The sequence below is a fragment of the Haliotis asinina genome, unplaced genomic scaffold, assembly GCF_037392515.1.
Source record: "Haliotis asinina isolate JCU_RB_2024 unplaced genomic scaffold, JCU_Hal_asi_v2 scaffold_56, whole genome shotgun sequence".
NCBI lineage: Eukaryota > Metazoa > Mollusca > Gastropoda > Lepetellida > Haliotidae > Haliotis > Haliotis asinina.
In genome coordinates this window covers 8,285-24,972 of record NW_027133925.1, presented here as the reverse complement: position 1 = coordinate 24,972, position 16,688 = coordinate 8,285, and the positions used below count along the sequence as shown (strand labels likewise).

The 16,688-nt window shown below is 42.6% G+C and overlaps 2 protein-coding genes across 2 annotated transcripts; one reads left to right on the top strand and one right to left on the bottom strand.

Moving 5' to 3' along the window:
• Positions 1 to 1,144: 1,144 nt before the first annotated feature.
• On the bottom strand, positions 1,145 to 1,924 carry LOC137270358 (basic proline-rich protein-like). The gene has a single exon (XM_067803937.1). The coding sequence runs from the start codon at positions 1,922 to 1,924 to the stop codon at positions 1,145 to 1,147; it is 780 nt and encodes a 259-aa protein (XP_067660038.1).
• A 1,559-nt stretch (positions 1,925 to 3,483) lies between these two features.
• LOC137270357 (uncharacterized) lies at positions 3,484 to 4,818 on the top strand. Its single transcript, XM_067803936.1, has one exon. The coding sequence runs from the start codon at positions 3,484 to 3,486 to the stop codon at positions 4,816 to 4,818; it is 1,335 nt and encodes a 444-aa protein (XP_067660037.1).
• Positions 4,819 to 16,688: the final 11,870 nt, after the last annotated feature.

The following is a 16,688-nucleotide window of genomic DNA, read 5'->3' as shown; positions in this document are numbered from 1 at the left end:
ATCTCTTAATGCCTCACTGTGCAGTATTTCTTTTTGCCAGACATGAATTAAGGGCTGTACATGAACCCAAGAAGTTGATTAGATGTAAATAATAACAATTGATCCTTGTAGAGTGGGTCTGACCAGAAATTTTATTGACATGAGAGTGTGTGATGTCTTTAAATTATCTCCCTTGTTTACCCATATACAATATGTCTTCTTGTCACCCAGTAACCCATAAATTATTGCAGAGAAACACTGGTTTTAGCTGATACTGTCAAATACTGTTAACTGTGAATAGAAATATTCATTCTTTTTCAGAAGAAGTCCTCCTTGGGGTACATATAAGCATTTTTATGTCCATTAAAAATCCCTACGACAGTTGTAACTATTTTGATAATAAAATATTTACAAAACAAAAAACTCGTTTTTGTCTTGTGGGACCACCTTTACAGGGCCCCCCAGGCCCCCTACAGCCAAGAGCAGGTAACTCTGGCCGTCTACCTCGCACCTCACTTTTCATGCTGTCGTTCGACTAGAAAGACGTGTGTGGTCCATTTAGATAGTTTTTGTGCTATCTGCCTACGGAATTATGAGTGAGAAAGAGTCAGCTACTGTATGTATGGTTCCTTTTCTTTCGCACGGGCGTTAGTTGGAATTTCTTGGCTGAAATTTTCATTCATATATTGTTGTAACTTTGCCGGTCGGGTCCTATCTTCCTGTCATGTGGCAGGCAAGATGGCGGTCTTTATGGCTTCTTATTAGTGCGGGAAGTGTTTCGCTTGCGTCTCACTTATTCCTACGTGTTTCTTATTAGTATGTTTTACATGCTAAGATGTCTTAACCCATTTGTTCTTGTTTCAGTCAAAATGGGGATGTTGGTTTTTAAGACTTTTCGTCTTTTTCATTGCATTACGCACTTGTGTGTGCACACTTGTTATTGCATTTATCCGCTTATACTTTCTTGTTTAGCTGGGTTAATGTATTTTGGCAATTTATTATCGCCCGTGCGTTTATATTTTGCATATTGTGTGTTCAATTGCGTATGTTTTCTGTACATCAGTTACCATTAGTTGGTTCTGATTGTTACAGTTTCGGGGTGCACCCAAGTCTTGGGTCTAGGCTCAGGCACGGGTGCTGTCCCTGTGGGAATCTCAGATCCAAGCTACGGCTCTGGTGTCGTTTTCCCAGCTGGCTCTAGGGGTTTTGCACCGAGCACTGGCTCGGGTGCAATTCCGCTTGCCGGCGCCGGTCCATCGGGTCTCGTACCGTTGGTCACCGGCAACCTAACTGGTGGTTCTCGAGCACCGGCTTTGCCGCCTGCCTCGGTTCCGCTCAGTGCATCGGGTGTCCCTGCTTCGGCAGCCGACCCCACAGGGTCTCGACACCCTGGTTCTTCAATGAGCCAGGGGTAGGCCGACTCGGACATCTCGGCTCTTCTGGGTCTGTTGTCCTTGTTGACGGGTCCCTTGTGCGTCGGGGTTACCGGCAACCTAACTGGTGGTTCTCGAGCACCGGCTTTGCCGCCTGCCTCGGTTCCGCTCAGTGCATCGGGTGTCCCTGCTTCGGCAGCCGACCCCACAGGGTCTCGACACCCTGGTTCTTCAATTAGCCAGGGGTAGGCCGACTCGGACATCTCGGCTCTTCTGGGTCTGTTGTCCTTGTTGACGGGTCCCTTGTGCGTCGGGGTTACCGGCAACCTAACTGGTGGTTCTCGAGCACCGGCTTTGCCGCCTGCCTCGGTTCCGCTCAGTGCATCGGGTGTTCCTGCTTCGGCAGTCGACACCACGGGGTCTCGGCACCCTGGTTTTTCAGTGAACCAGAGGTAGGCCGACTCCGACAACTCGGCGCTTCTGGGTCTGTTGTCCTTGTTGACGGGTCCCTTGTGCGTCGGGGTTACCGGCAACCAAACTGGCGGTTCGAGCACCGGCTTTGCCGCCTGCATCGGTTCCGCTCAGTGCATCGGGGTCCCTACTTCGGCGGTCGATCTCACGAGGTCTCGACGCCTTCCTTTTTCGGCGAACCGACGGAGGCCGATTCGGAGCTTTTCGCTCCGTTCGTCCCCGGGGCAGGTACGCGAATGGATCGCGGTAGCACTGACCCGATTACACGGAGTTTCGTCTTCCTGGGAAGTGTTTACTCCGTGCAGGGTAGCCGAGATCAAGGGGCTGTGCCGCAGGTGGTCGTCCCTGCGGACGCCCCCGATCCCGCGGAGTTTCGTCTTCTTGGGGAAGCGTTTGCTCCGTGTAGGGTGGCTGAGGCTCAATTGCCTATTTTACCTTCACTCCTCAGTGAGGTAATTAATCCGCTCCTGTAGGGTAGCCGTTCGCGGTTCGATCTCCCAGAGCTTGACCGGCTACTTGATGGGGGACGATGCGCTATTTGACCCTCCCGTTGTCGACGAGTGCGTGTACGCCTCGATCGCGCTTGGGGGGTCGTCTGGCCACTGCCAGGCGTCGGCTTGTCAGGGTCGCCGCTTGCCGCTTGGTACCTCATCGAACCAGGTGTTGCGCTCGGTTTCCGCTCCTTTGAGGAGCAATATCGGAACGCCGTGCAGCAACTTAAGGTTGCGGTGCACTCAGCCTACCTCTGTCTTGCAGAGGCAGGTGGTGTCGCAGGAGGACGGGGACGAGGATTTTTCCTCGTCCACGTTAGAGCGGCAACTTACGGAGGTGCATTCACATTTGACGCGCGACTCAATGCGTTCACGAGTCAGATGATGTATGCTGTGATTGGCCTTCGTAGGTTATGGCTGTCGCCAGGTATTCACCGGCTACACAGCAGGCACTGCTGTCTCTGCCTTTCCGACTGGGCTTGACCCTGTTCCCGGGGGCTTTGACGGGAGTTAGTGAGGCTGCGGAGGCCGTTAGTCAATTCAAGGACTCTTAAGTCTTTTCTTGAACAACCCTCCACCTCTCGCTTGCGGCCTTCGGTCCTCAGCTCAAGCTATCCTGCGACTCAGTCTAAGGATGCGCCGAAGTGGACTGCTCCACTACAGGCACGAAAGAGCAAGGGCAGGGGTAAAGGGAGTACCTCCGGAGCCCTCAGTTGTCCCGTTGCAAGCGGCAATCTCTGCCGTCGGCCGGGACACTTTGCCTTCTACCCGAAATTCCTGTGGGTGGTCGCCTCCCGTTATTACTCAGGGATGGCCACACGCCACAGTGGAAGCGAGAGCTTACTCCTTTTGCCGGGATTCGCTGCACTCCGGTGCCGAAGTCGCCGGAAAAGGTGGCAATCCTCCGTGCCGAAATTCAGTCTTTACTGGACAAGGCAACTATAGAGATGGTTCCATCACTACAGGAGACTATGGGGTTTTACTCCACTTATTTCCTGGTAACCGAAAAGAACGGAGGGTTCAGACCCATTCTAAATCTCAAGGGTTTGAACAACTTGATAGAGGTGCCGTCTTTCAAGATGGAGACACTGAGGTTAGTGATCTCGTCTGTAGAGGCAGGGGATTGACTTACGTCAATCGACCTCAAAGACGCATACCTCCATGTACCGATGCATCCCGAGTTCAGGAAATACCTTCGGTTTTCCTTCGACGGGGTTTGTTATCAGTTTCGCGTGCTCCCCTTCGGCATCTCCACGGCGCCAAGGGTGTTCACCAAACTCATGCTAGTACCAGTTCAGGTCGCCAGGGCGCAGGGCAACTTTTGTTTCCCGTACCTGGACGACTGGATCCTCAGAGCGCTCTCCCAACACCTAAGTCGAGAATCCACACAGCAGGTGATGGATATTCTCACCAGACTAGGTTGGGTTATCTATCTTAAAAATCAATTGGTGCCGAGGCAGGATCTGGTTTTCTTAGGGGCGAGGTTCGAGACAACCCGAGGGGTGGTTTCTCTGTCCCAAGAGCGCATTTTTAAGGTACAGGGCATAGTGTTAAGGTTCCTTCAGTCCCATATTGCCTCAGCACGGACGTGGCTTCAGTTGCTAGGCAACATGGCGGCGACGGTGGACATAGTCTGGCGTGCACGTCGGAGAATGCTTTCCATTCAGCAGGCGTTAGCACAACAGTGGTCCCACTCGGAGAGCTACGAGAAGAATCTGGCTATTCCCCAGTGGTTGATACGTCACTTGCGGTGGTGGACAGATACCGGGAATCTATTCAAAGGTTTACCTCTGATGACCCCGGTACCGTCGCTCACAGTTCAGACGGATGCCTCCCTCACAGGGTTGGGGGGATGCGTCCTGGGCGACCTCGCGATGTCGGGACTATTGTCCGACCAAGAGGCGACCTTGCACATCAGTGTGTTAGAGTTGAGAGCTGTGACGTTGGTGTTCGAACGCTTCGTGGATCAGGTTCGAAGCCGAGTGGTTTGTCTAGAGATGGACAACCAGACGGCGATGTCCTACATTCTGAAGCAGGGCGGCACTGTGTCTCCGTCGCTCCTTCAGGAGGCGTGGCAGTTTTCTACTATGGTGCGATCAGTTCAGCATACGGGTTATGCCTGTGTATCTCCCAGGGGTCGACAACGTGCGTGCAGATGCGCTCTCACGACGTGTTCTGGCTCCCCACGAGTGGTTGCTCGATCGGGAGATATTCGGGATTATCTCCCAGTTGTCGGGGTCGTTCTAGGTGGATCTGTTTGCCTCTGGAGTGACGAACTAGATTCCGGGGTTTTTGTTCGCGGATTCCTGATCCGAGAGCGATTGCCGCCGACGCCTTCCAGCGGGACTGGACGGACAGGGTGGTGTCGGCGTTTACGCCAATTCCCCCTGATTTCCAAAGTTCTGTCTCAGCTTGCCACCCAACCAGCGCGGCTACTAGTGCTTCTCGCACCTCTGTGGCCGTCTCAACGCTGGTTTCCGGTAATACTCAGGTCGCTAGTGTAGCCGCCGGTACTATTACCGCGGCGACCGAACCTACTATCCCAGGACGGCCAGCCTCACCCCAATCCCCAGGATTCAGTGGGTGGTCTGGCCACTGTCCGGAATCGTCTCCAAAAGAGCGGAATTCCTGCATCAGTTGCAGACACAATTCTGGCTTCGTGGACGGATTCCACAAATGTACAGTGTGAGGATAGGTGAGCCTGTTATGCGCGCTGGTGTGGAAATAGAGGGATTCTCGATCCCTTTTCTTCGACTGTAGTTGAAGTATTGGAGTTCTTACCGTCTCGTTTAGAATCTGGCTTAGCCGCTTCTACGATTCGAGGCTACTCCCTGGCTATTTCAGCCTTCCACATACCCGTTGAGGGTGCCTTGTTGGGACAATACCCCCGGGTACAGCGTTTTCTTGCAGGCGTGGACAGACTGCGTCCGGTCGTGAAATTTGTCTCGAGTATTGGAATGGTTACCCACTCCTCTCGTTTATGACTTGGCCAACCCGTCGTTACAACTGTTAAGTTGGAAAACGACTTTTTAGTGGCGGTTACGTCTGGTAGACGTGTAAGCGACTTACACGTCATGTTTTCAGACCCGGATCTTACTATGTTCCATAAGGATCGGGTTAGCATTCGCTTACCGGATTCATACCGCCCAAAAAAATTCGATCATTCGCTTCGAATGACCGCGCCTATCGATCTAACTGGGTGCATGCTGCCTGCGTCGTCTGATAATACATACCGTAAGGTTCGTGTATTAGACGTTATGAAACCTCTTAAAGTTATTTTAAGAGAATAGCCTTGCTCCGTACGGAGAAACAGCTATTTTGCTGTTGTGGTGGCGGAATGGCTGGCTATCCGACTGATACGCAGGCTGCAAGGTCTATATACCTAAAGGCTTATCTCCCCAAAAAGGGGTTGTCAGCTCACTCAGTGAGAGCAGTGGCCACGTCAGAACCGTCATTACCAACTGAACAGACACTCACGAGAGTGTGCTCGGTTCGGTCAGTCAGACAGAATAGTTCTGCTCAAGCTGATTAAGCTTTGTTTGATAACTATATCTGTTTGCACTCGGTGTTGGGTAACTATCCATTCCCATTTTATCGGCGGTGATATTTGGTGATGGTTTCTTAGTCCCGCCCTCTTTGGCTGGGTGCCTTACTTTCCTTTCCATTTCCCTGCTTAGCTTGCTAGTGCGGTATGGACAAGGTTCAGTTTGGCGAGTGTCCCGTACGTCCAGGTCTCCAAACTTTGATTTGGGTGGGCGGGGTTTCTCATTTGGGATTTCCCAAATTCTAGCCAATGGGCATGTAAGCTTTGACAAGCGGGTCCTCAGCTTTGTCACGCCCCCGCCTTGATTGACATCAGCGGTCAGGTGACCAGGTCGGTGCCTTTTCTATTTCCGTGTGATTGTAGATTTGCACTTCGATCGAATGGACTGTTGCTGTCAGACAGAATACCACTCCCAATTGCTTCTCTTCGGGAGTCTGTTTAATGCTTATATGTACCCCAAGGAGGACTTCTTCTGAAAAAGAATTATACAAACCTGTAGAGGTTATGAATTCTTTGAAGAATGTCCTCCTTGGGGTACGGCCACCCGCCTCCCCTCATTCTGTCTGATACGTTCAGCATGAAAAGTGAGGTGCGAGGTAGACGGCCAGAGTTACCTGCTCTTGGCTGTAGGGGGCCTGGGGGGCCCTGTAAAGGTGGTCCCACAAGACAAAAACGAGTTTTTTGTTTTGTAAATATTTTATTATCAAAATAGTTACAACTGTCGTAGGGATTTTTAATGGACATAAAAATGCTTATATGTACCCCAAGGAGGACATTCTTCAAAGAATTCATAACCTCTACAGGTTTGTATAAGTTTTGGGCAGGTTAACCAATAAATTTCCAAAATTATGAGGATATTTCCACTTTGTACCCTCTAAACTGGCTTATACATGAAACTGTCAAGTCTAACAACCTCAAAACAATTCACAGTAAATAATTTTGATTTCCTGGAAGTTTTTAAAAGTCTTAGCTTGATGAATCAATAGAGTCAAGCATAAGTTCCTATCATGCTGTGGTCAAAAAGTGATTTCATCTGTTTAAGGGGTCATTTGCCTTGATCGACGAACAGGCGGCAGGGTACTCTGATCAGTGTTCCAGACAGCTAGGCATTATGCATCTCCTCACTTAGTACTTTTTGACAAACTTCATCAACCAGCCTTACATATGTCAAGATTCTAAAGCTGCTTAATGTGAAATCTCCCCAATATCTGGCCTATAGTCCATGATTTTGGTCGTTCAAAATATATTCTGGTTTGATATGATCTAGGCAGCCCCAGTCATGTATGGAATCAACCCATGACCCCCTTCTTTTGTGAAATAGGAGTGAACTCCCATGGTATATACATGATTTGAAAACTTTCTCTATGAAAGCAGAAATGCATTTTTGCAAAGCTTTGATGAAGTAGACATGATGTAACTCTTACACCTCTATCAGTGCAGCAAATCTCTTTATTCTTTTGCCATAATAGATATGTTGGACAGAAAAAAATATTGAGGTTTCATGCAGTTTTATTTTTTTTCTGAGAAGTTTCATGTATGTACAGTACATAAATCACAGATTGGCCTTGTGCAGATGCAGACCATTTTTTCTACAGGGTTCGAGCACATTTCAGTAATTCATACTTTACATGCTTTCCTGTGTTTATTTCACCATGGAAACAAGTCAGTATGAATGTGGAGGCAAATTTAAAGGTAATGGGAGTAAAGATGGGGCTGTATTGAGTGGAATAGATTGTTCTAGTGTTGTGAATATGAACGTTGCTTCGTTTTGAGGCCAAACAGTGGTAATAGACCCCTATGGTGAGTTCTACCTTTGATTAATGGTTACCTGCTTCTAAATTTGTTGGAACTGATGAATTTGACAACAAAGTAAGCCAAAATCAACACTATTATAACAATGTGAGTGTCTGAGGTTATCCCCTGAGGGTCAAATTAAAGTTAAATGATAAGGAAAATCATGAAATATGTTCATTGCACAGCAGAACATGTCACAAACCCTTGTTTTAAATGTAAACATTGAAGCATATGGTCAGTTCTGTCTGTCTGACCCATTTTGCATGTGAATCAACTTAATTTTCTTTCCTTATTTTAAAAAAAATTCCCCCTTTTTAACACATATGACTTTCAAAATTATTTTTTGTTTTATCTGCAACTGTCTCATTGCTGTTTTGGATTTTATGATTTGACATTTAATATAATAGCAACATTATTTTCAGCTTGCAGAATGCCTGTTGATGAATGGGGAGGTGTGTATGCACACATACATCAGAAACAGAAGCCTTCACATACAATGTGGTATTTCGACAAGCCGGTCTGAAGTCTGTTGTTGACTGCGTCTAATCAAGCACACGCCCTTTTCTTCGATATGTCTTACCACCTTGTAGCAGTTGCAGTACTTGGATATGTAGGTACATACAGTACATTTAAGTACCCCAGTCCAGTTAAAACACCACAATGTCTGACTGGTAACTTCCCCCACTCGGTCGTCGTCATCCATTGGAAGTTTCTGACCATGATCTCTTAATGCCTCACTGTGCAGTATTTCTTTTTGCCAGACATGAATTAAGGGCTGTACATGAACCCAAGAAGTTGATTAGATGTAAATAATAACAATTGATCCTTGTAGAGTGGGTCTGACCAGAAATTTTATTGACATGAGAGTGTGTGATGTCTTTAAATTATCTCCCTTGTTTACCCATATACAATATGTCTTCTTGTCACCCAGTAACCCATAAGTTATTGCAGAGAAACACTGGTTTTAGCTGATACTGTCAAATACTGTTAACTGTGAATAGAAATATTCAGTTTTGGGCAGGTTAACCAATAAATTTCCAAAATTATGAGGATATTTCCACTTTGTACCCTCTAAACTGGCTTATACATGAAACTGTCAAGTCTAACAACCTCAAAACAATTCACAGTAAATAATTTTGATTTCCTGGAAGTTTTTAAAAGTCTTAGCTTGATGAATCAATAGAGTCAAGCATAAGTTCCTATCATGCTGTGGTCAAAAAGTGATTTCATCTGTTTAAGGGGTCATTTGCCTTGATCGACGAACAGGCGGCAGGGTACTCTGATCAGTGTTCCAGACAGCTAGGCATTATGCATCTCCTCACTTAGTACTTTTTGACAAACTTCATCAACCAGCCTTACATATGTCAAGATTCTAAAGCTGCTTAATGTGAAATCTCCCCAATATCTGGCCTATAGTCCATGATTTTGGTCGTTCAAAATATATTCTGGTTTGATATGATCTAGGCAGCCCCAGTCATGTATGGAATCAACCCATGACCCCCTTCTTTTGTGAAATAGGAGTGAACTCCCATGGTATATACATGATTTGAAAACTTTCTCTATGAAAGCAGAAATGCATTTTTGCAAAGCTTTGATGAAGTAGACATGATGTAACTCTTACACCTCTATCAGTGCAGCAAATCTCTTTATTCTTTTGCCATAATAGATATGTTGGACAGAAAAAAATATTGAGGTTTCATGCAGTTTTATTTTTTTTCTGAGAAGTTTCATGTATGTACAGTACATAAATCACAGATTGGCCTTGTGCAGATGCAGACCATTTTTTCTACATAGGGTTCGAGCACATTTCAGTAATTCATACTTTACATGCTTTCCTGTGTTTATTTCACCATGGAAACAAGTCAGTATGAATGTGGAGGCAAATTTAAAGGTAATGGGAGTAAAGATGGGGCTGTATTGAGTGGAATAGATTGTTCTAGTGTTGTGAATATGAACGTTGCTTCGTTTTGAGGCCAAACAGTGGTAATAGACCCCTATGGTGAGTTCTACCTTTGATTAATGGTTACCTGCTTCTAAATTTGTTGGAACTGATGAATTTGACAACAAAGTAAGCCAAAATCAACACTATTATAACAATGTGAGTGTCTGAGGTTATCCCCTGAGGGTCAAATTAAAGTTAAATGATAAGGAAAATCATGAAATATGTTCATTGCACAGCAGAACATGTCACAAACCCTTGTTTTAAATGTAAACATTGAAGCATATGGTCAGTTCTGTCTGTCTGACCCATTTTGCATGTGAATCAACTTAATTTTCTTTCCTTATTTTAAAAAAAATTCCCCCTTTTTAACACATATGACTTTCAAAATTATTTTTTGTTTTATCTGCAACTGTCTCATTGCTGTTTTGGATTTTATGATTTGACATTTAATATAATAGCAACATTATTTTCAGCTTGCAGAATGCCTGTTGATGAATGGGGAGGTGTGTATGCACACATACATCAGAAACAGAAGCCTTCACATACAATGTGGTATTTCGACAAGCCGGTCTGAAGTCTGTTGTTGACTGCGTCTAATCAAGCACACGCCCTTTTCTTCGATATGTCTTACCACCTTGTAGCAGTTGCAGTACTTGGATATGTAGGTACATACAGTACATTTAAGTACCCCAGTCCAGTTAAAACACCACAATGTCTGACTGGTAACTTCCCCCACTCGGTCGTCGTCATCCATTGGAAGTTTCTGACCATGATCTCTTAATGCCTCACTGTGCAGTATTTCTTTTTGCCAGACATGAATTAAGGGCTGTACATGAACCCAAGAAGTTGATTAGATGTAAATAATAACAATTGATCCTTGTAGAGTGGGTCTGACCAGAAATTTTATTGACATGAGAGTGTGTGATGTCTTTAAATTATCTCCCTTGTTTACCCATATACAATATGTCTTCTTGTCACCCAGTAACCCATAAATTATTGCAGAGAAACACTGGTTTTAGCTGATACTGTCAAATACTGTTAACTGTGAATAGAAATATTCAGTTTTGGGCAGGTTAACCAATAAATTTCCAAAATTATGAGGATATTTCCACTTTGTACCCTCTAAACTGGCTTATACATGAAACTGTCAAGTCTAACAACCTCAAAACAATTCACAGTAAATAATTTTGATTTCCTGGAAGTTTTTAAAAGTCTTAGCTTGATGAATCAATAGAGTCAAGCATAAGTTCCTATCATGCTGTGGTCAAAAAGTGATTTCATCTGTTTAAGGGGTCATTTGCCTTGATCGACGAACAGGCGGCAGGGTACTCTGATCAGTGTTCCAGACAGCTAGGCATTATGCATCTCCTCACTTAGTACTTTTTGACAAACTTCATCAACCAGCCTTACATATGTCAAGATTCTAAAGCTGCTTAATGTGAAATCTCCCCAATATCTGGCCTATAGTCCATGATTTTGGTCGTTCAAAATATATTCTGGTTTGATATGATCTAGGCAGCCCCAGTCATGTATGGAATCAACCCATGACCCCCTTCTTTTGTGAAATAGGAGTGAACTCCCATGGTATATACATGATTTGAAAACTTTCTCTATGAAAGCAGAAATGCATTTTTGCAAAGCTTTGATGAAGTAGACATGATGTAACTCTTACACCTCTATCAGTGCAGCAAATCTCTTTATTCTTTTGCCATAATAGATATGTTGGACAGAAAAAAATATTGAGGTTTCATGCAGTTTTATTTTTTTTCTGAGAAGTTTCATGTATGTACAGTACATAAATCACAGATTGGCCTTGTGCAGATGCAGACCATTTTTTCTACATAGGGTTCGAGCACATTTCAGTAATTCATACTTTACATGCTTTCCTGTGTTTATTTCACCATGGAAACAAGTCAGTATGAATGTGGAGGCAAATTTAAAGGTAATGGGAGTAAAGATGGGGCTGTATTGAGTGGAATAGATTGTTCTAGTGTTGTGAATATGAACGTTGCTTCGTTTTGAGGCCAAACAGTGGTAATAGACCCCTATGGTGAGTTCTACCTTTGATTAATGGTTACCTGCTTCTAAATTTGTTGGAACTGATGAATTTGACAACAAAGTAAGCCAAAATCAACACTATTATAACAATGTGAGTGTCTGAGGTTATCCCCTGAGGGTCAAATTAAAGTTAAATGATAAGGAAAATCATGAAATATGTTCATTGCACAGCAGAACATGTCACAAACCCTTGTTTTAAATGTAAACATTGAAGCATATGGTCAGTTCTGTCTGTCTGACCCATTTTGCATGTGAATCAACTTAATTTTCTTTCCTTATTTTAAAAAAAATTCCCCCTTTTTAACACATATGACTTTCAAAATTATTTTTTGTTTTATCTGCAACTGTCTCATTGCTGTTTTGGATTTTATGATTTGACATTTAATATAATAGCAACATTATTTTCAGCTTGCAGAATGCCTGTTGATGAATGGGGAGGTGTGTATGCACACATACATCAGAAACAGAAGCCTTCACATACAATGTGGTATTTCGACAAGCCGGTCTGAAGTCTGTTGTTGACTGCGTCTAATCAAGCACACGCCCTTTTCTTCGATATGTCTTACCACCTTGTAGCAGTTGCAGTACTTGGATATGTAGGTACATACAGTACATTTAAGTACCCCAGTCCAGTTAAAACACCACAATGTCTGACTGGTAACTTCCCCCACTCGGTCGTCGTCATCCATTGGAAGTTTCTGACCATGATCTCTTAATGCCTCACTGTGCAGTATTTCTTTTTGCCAGACATGAATTAAGGGCTGTACATGAACCCAAGAAGTTGATTAGATGTAAATAATAACAATTGATCCTTGTAGAGTGGGTCTGACCAGAAATTTTATTGACATGAGAGTGTGTGATGTCTTTAAATTATCTCCCTTGTTTACCCATATACAATATGTCTTCTTGTCACCCAGTAACCCATAAATTATTGCAGAGAAACACTGGTTTTAGCTGATACTGTCAAATACTGTTAACTGTGAATAGAAATATTCAGTTTTGGGCAGGTTAACCAATAAATTTCCAAAATTATGAGGATATTTCCACTTTGTACCCTCTAAACTGGCTTATACATGAAACTGTCAAGTCTAACAACCTCAAAACAATTCACAGTAAATAATTTTGATTTCCTGGAAGTTTTTAAAAGTCTTAGCTTGATGAATCAATAGAGTCAAGCATAAGTTCCTATCATGCTGTGGTCAAAAAGTGATTTCATCTGTTTAAGGGGTCATTTGCCTTGATCGACGAACAGGCGGCAGGGTACTCTGATCAGTGTTCCAGACAGCTAGGCATTATGCATCTCCTCACTTAGTACTTTTTGACAAACTTCATCAACCAGCCTTACATATGTCAAGATTCTAAAGCTGCTTAATGTGAAATCTCCCCAATATCTGGCCTATAGTCCATGATTTTGGTCGTTCAAAATATATTCTGGTTTGATATGATCTAGGCAGCCCCAGTCATGTATGGAATCAACCCATGACCCCCTTCTTTTGTGAAATAGGAGTGAACTCCCATGGTATATACATGATTTGAAAACTTTCTCTATGAAAGCAGAAATGCATTTTTGCAAAGCTTTGATGAAGTAGACATGATGTAACTCTTACACCTCTATCAGTGCAGCAAATCTCTTTATTCTTTTGCCATAATAGATATGTTGGACAGAAAAAAATATTGAGGTTTCATGCAGTTTTATTTTTTTTCTGAGAAGTTTCATGTATGTACAGTACATAAATCACAGATTGGCCTTGTGCAGATGCAGACCATTTTTTCTGTAGGGTTCGAGCACATTTCAGTAATTCATACTTTACATGCTTTCCTGTGTTTATTTCACCATGGAAACAAGTCAGTATGAATGTGGAGGCAAATTTAAAGGTAATGGGAGTAAAGATGGGGCTGTATTGAGTGGAATAGATTGTTCTAGTGTTGTGAATATGAACGTTGCTTCGTTTTGAGGCCAAACAGTGGTAATAGACCCCTATGGTGAGTTCTACCTTTGATTAATGGTTACCTGCTTCTAAATTTGTTGGAACTGATGAATTTGACAACAAAGTAAGCCAAAATCAACACTATTATAACAATGTGAGTGTCTGAGGTTATCCCCTGAGGGTCAAATTAAAGTTAAATGATAAGGAAAATCATGAAATATGTTCATTGCACAGCAGAACATGTCACAAACCCTTGTTTTAAATGTAAACATTGAAGCATATGGTCAGTTCTGTCTGTCTGACCCATTTTGCATGTGAATCAACTTAATTTTCTTTCCTTATTTTAAAAAAAATTCCCCCTTTTTAACACATATGACTTTCAAAATTATTTTTTGTTTTATCTGCAACTGTCTCATTGCTGTTTTGGATTTTATGATTTGACATTTAATATAATAGCAACATTATTTTCAGCTTGCAGAATGCCTGTTGATGAATGGGGAGGTGTGTATGCACACATACATCAGAAACAGAAGCCTTCACATACAATGTGGTATTTCGACAAGCCGGTCTGAAGTCTGTTGTTGACTGCGTCTAATCAAGCACACGCCCTTTTCTTCGATATGTCTTACCACCTTGTAGCAGTTGCAGTACTTGGATATGTAGGTACATACAGTACATTTAAGTACCCCAGTCCAGTTAAAACACCACAATGTCTGACTGGTAACTTCCCCCACTCGGTCGTCGTCATCCATTGGAAGTTTCTGACCATGATCTCTTAATGCCTCACTGTGCAGTATTTCTTTTTGCCAGACATGAATTAAGGGCTGTACATGAACCCAAGAAGTTGATTAGATGTAAATAATAACAATTGATCCTTGTAGAGTGGGTCTGACCAGAAATTTTATTGACATGAGAGTGTGTGATGTCTTTAAATTATCTCCCTTGTTTACCCATATACAATATGTCTTCTTGTCACCCAGTAACCCATAAATTATTGCAGAGAAACACTGGTTTTAGCTGATACTGTCAAATACTGTTAACTGTGAATAGAAATATTCAGTTTTGGGCAGGTTAACCAATAAATTTCCAAAATTATGAGGATATTTCCACTTTGTACCCTCTAAACTGGCTTATACATGAAACTGTCAAGTCTAACAACCTCAAAACAATTCACAGTAAATAATTTTGATTTCCTGGAAGTTTTTAAAAGTCTTAGCTTGATGAATCAATAGAGTCAAGCATAAGTTCCTATCATGCTGTGGTCAAAAAGTGATTTCATCTGTTTAAGGGGTCATTTGCCTTGATCGACGAACAGGCGGCAGGGTACTCTGATCAGTGTTCCAGACAGCTAGGCATTATGCATCTCCTCACTTAGTACTTTTTGACAAACTTCATCAACCAGCCTTACATATGTCAAGATTCTAAAGCTGCTTAATGTGAAATCTCCCCAATATCTGGCCTATAGTCCATGATTTTGGTCGTTCAAAATATATTCTGGTTTGATATGATCTAGGCAGCCCCAGTCATGTATGGAATCAACCCATGACCCCCTTCTTTTGTGAAATAGGAGTGAACTCCCATGGTATATACATGATTTGAAAACTTTCTCTATGAAAGCAGAAATGCATTTTTGCAAAGCTTTGATGAAGTAGACATGATGTAACTCTTACACCTCTATCAGTGCAGCAAATCTCTTTATTCTTTTGCCATAATAGATATGTTGGACAGAAAAAAATATTGAGGTTTCATGCAGTTTTATTTTTTTTCTGAGAAGTTTCATGTATGTACAGTACATAAATCACAGATTGGCCTTGTGCAGATGCAGACCATTTTTTCTACATAGGGTTCGAGCACATTTCAGTAATTCATACTTTACATGCTTTCCTGTGTTTATTTCACCATGGAAACAAGTCAGTATGAATGTGGAGGCAAATTTAAAGGTAATGGGAGTAAAGATGGGGCTGTATTGAGTGGAATAGATTGTTCTAGTGTTGTGAATATGAACGTTGCTTCGTTTTGAGGCCAAACAGTGGTAATAGACCCCTATGGTGAGTTCTACCTTTGATTAATGGTTACCTGCTTCTAAATTTGTTGGAACTGATGAATTTGACAACAAAGTAAGCCAAAATCAACACTATTATAACAATGTGAGTGTCTGAGGTTATCCCCTGAGGGTCAAATTAAAGTTAAATGATAAGGAAAATCATGAAATATGTTCATTGCACAGCAGAACATGTCACAAACCCTTGTTTTAAATGTAAACATTGAAGCATATGGTCAGTTCTGTCTGTCTGACCCATTTTGCATGTGAATCAACTTAATTTTCTTTCCTTATTTTAAAAAAAATTCCCCCTTTTTAACACATATGACTTTCAAAATTATTTTTTGTTTTATCTGCAACTGTCTCATTGCTGTTTTGGATTTTATGATTTGACATTTAATATAATAGCAACATTATTTTCAGCTTGCAGAATGCCTGTTGATGAATGGGGAGGTGTGTATGCACACATACATCAGAAACAGAAGCCTTCACATACAATGTGGTATTTCGACAAGCCGGTCTGAAGTCTGTTGTTGACTGCGTCTAATCAAGCACACGCCCTTTTCTTCGATATGTCTTACCACCTTGTAGCAGTTGCAGTACTTGGATATGTAGGTACATACAGTACATTTAAGTACCCCAGTCCAGTTAAAACACCACAATGTCTGACTGGTAACTTCCCCCACTCGGTCGTCGTCATCCATTGGAAGTTTCTGACCATGATCTCTTAATGCCTCACTGTGCAGTATTTCTTTTTGCCAGACATGAATTAAGGGCTGTACATGAACCCAAGAAGTTGATTAGATGTAAATAATAACAATTGATCCTTGTAGAGTGGGTCTGACCAGAAATTTTATTGACATGAGAGTGTGTGATGTCTTTAAATTATCTCCCTTGTTTACCCATATACAATATGTCTTCTTGTCACCCAGTAACCCATAAATTATTGCAGAGAAACACTGGTTTTAGCTGATACTGTCAAATACTGTTAACTGTGAATAGAAATATTCAGTTTTGGGCAGGTTAACCAATAAATTTCCAAAATTATGAGGATATTTCCACTTTGT

Excerpts from the sequence above, each read along its gene's own strand:
- LOC137270357 (XM_067803936.1), top strand. The coding sequence starts at position 3,484 with ATGCATCCCGAGTTCAGGAAATACCTTCGGTTTTCCTTCGACGGGGTT.
- LOC137270358 (XM_067803937.1), bottom strand. The coding sequence starts at position 1,924 with ATGCAGGCGGCAAAGCCGGTGCTCGAACCGCCAGTTTGGTTGCCGGTA.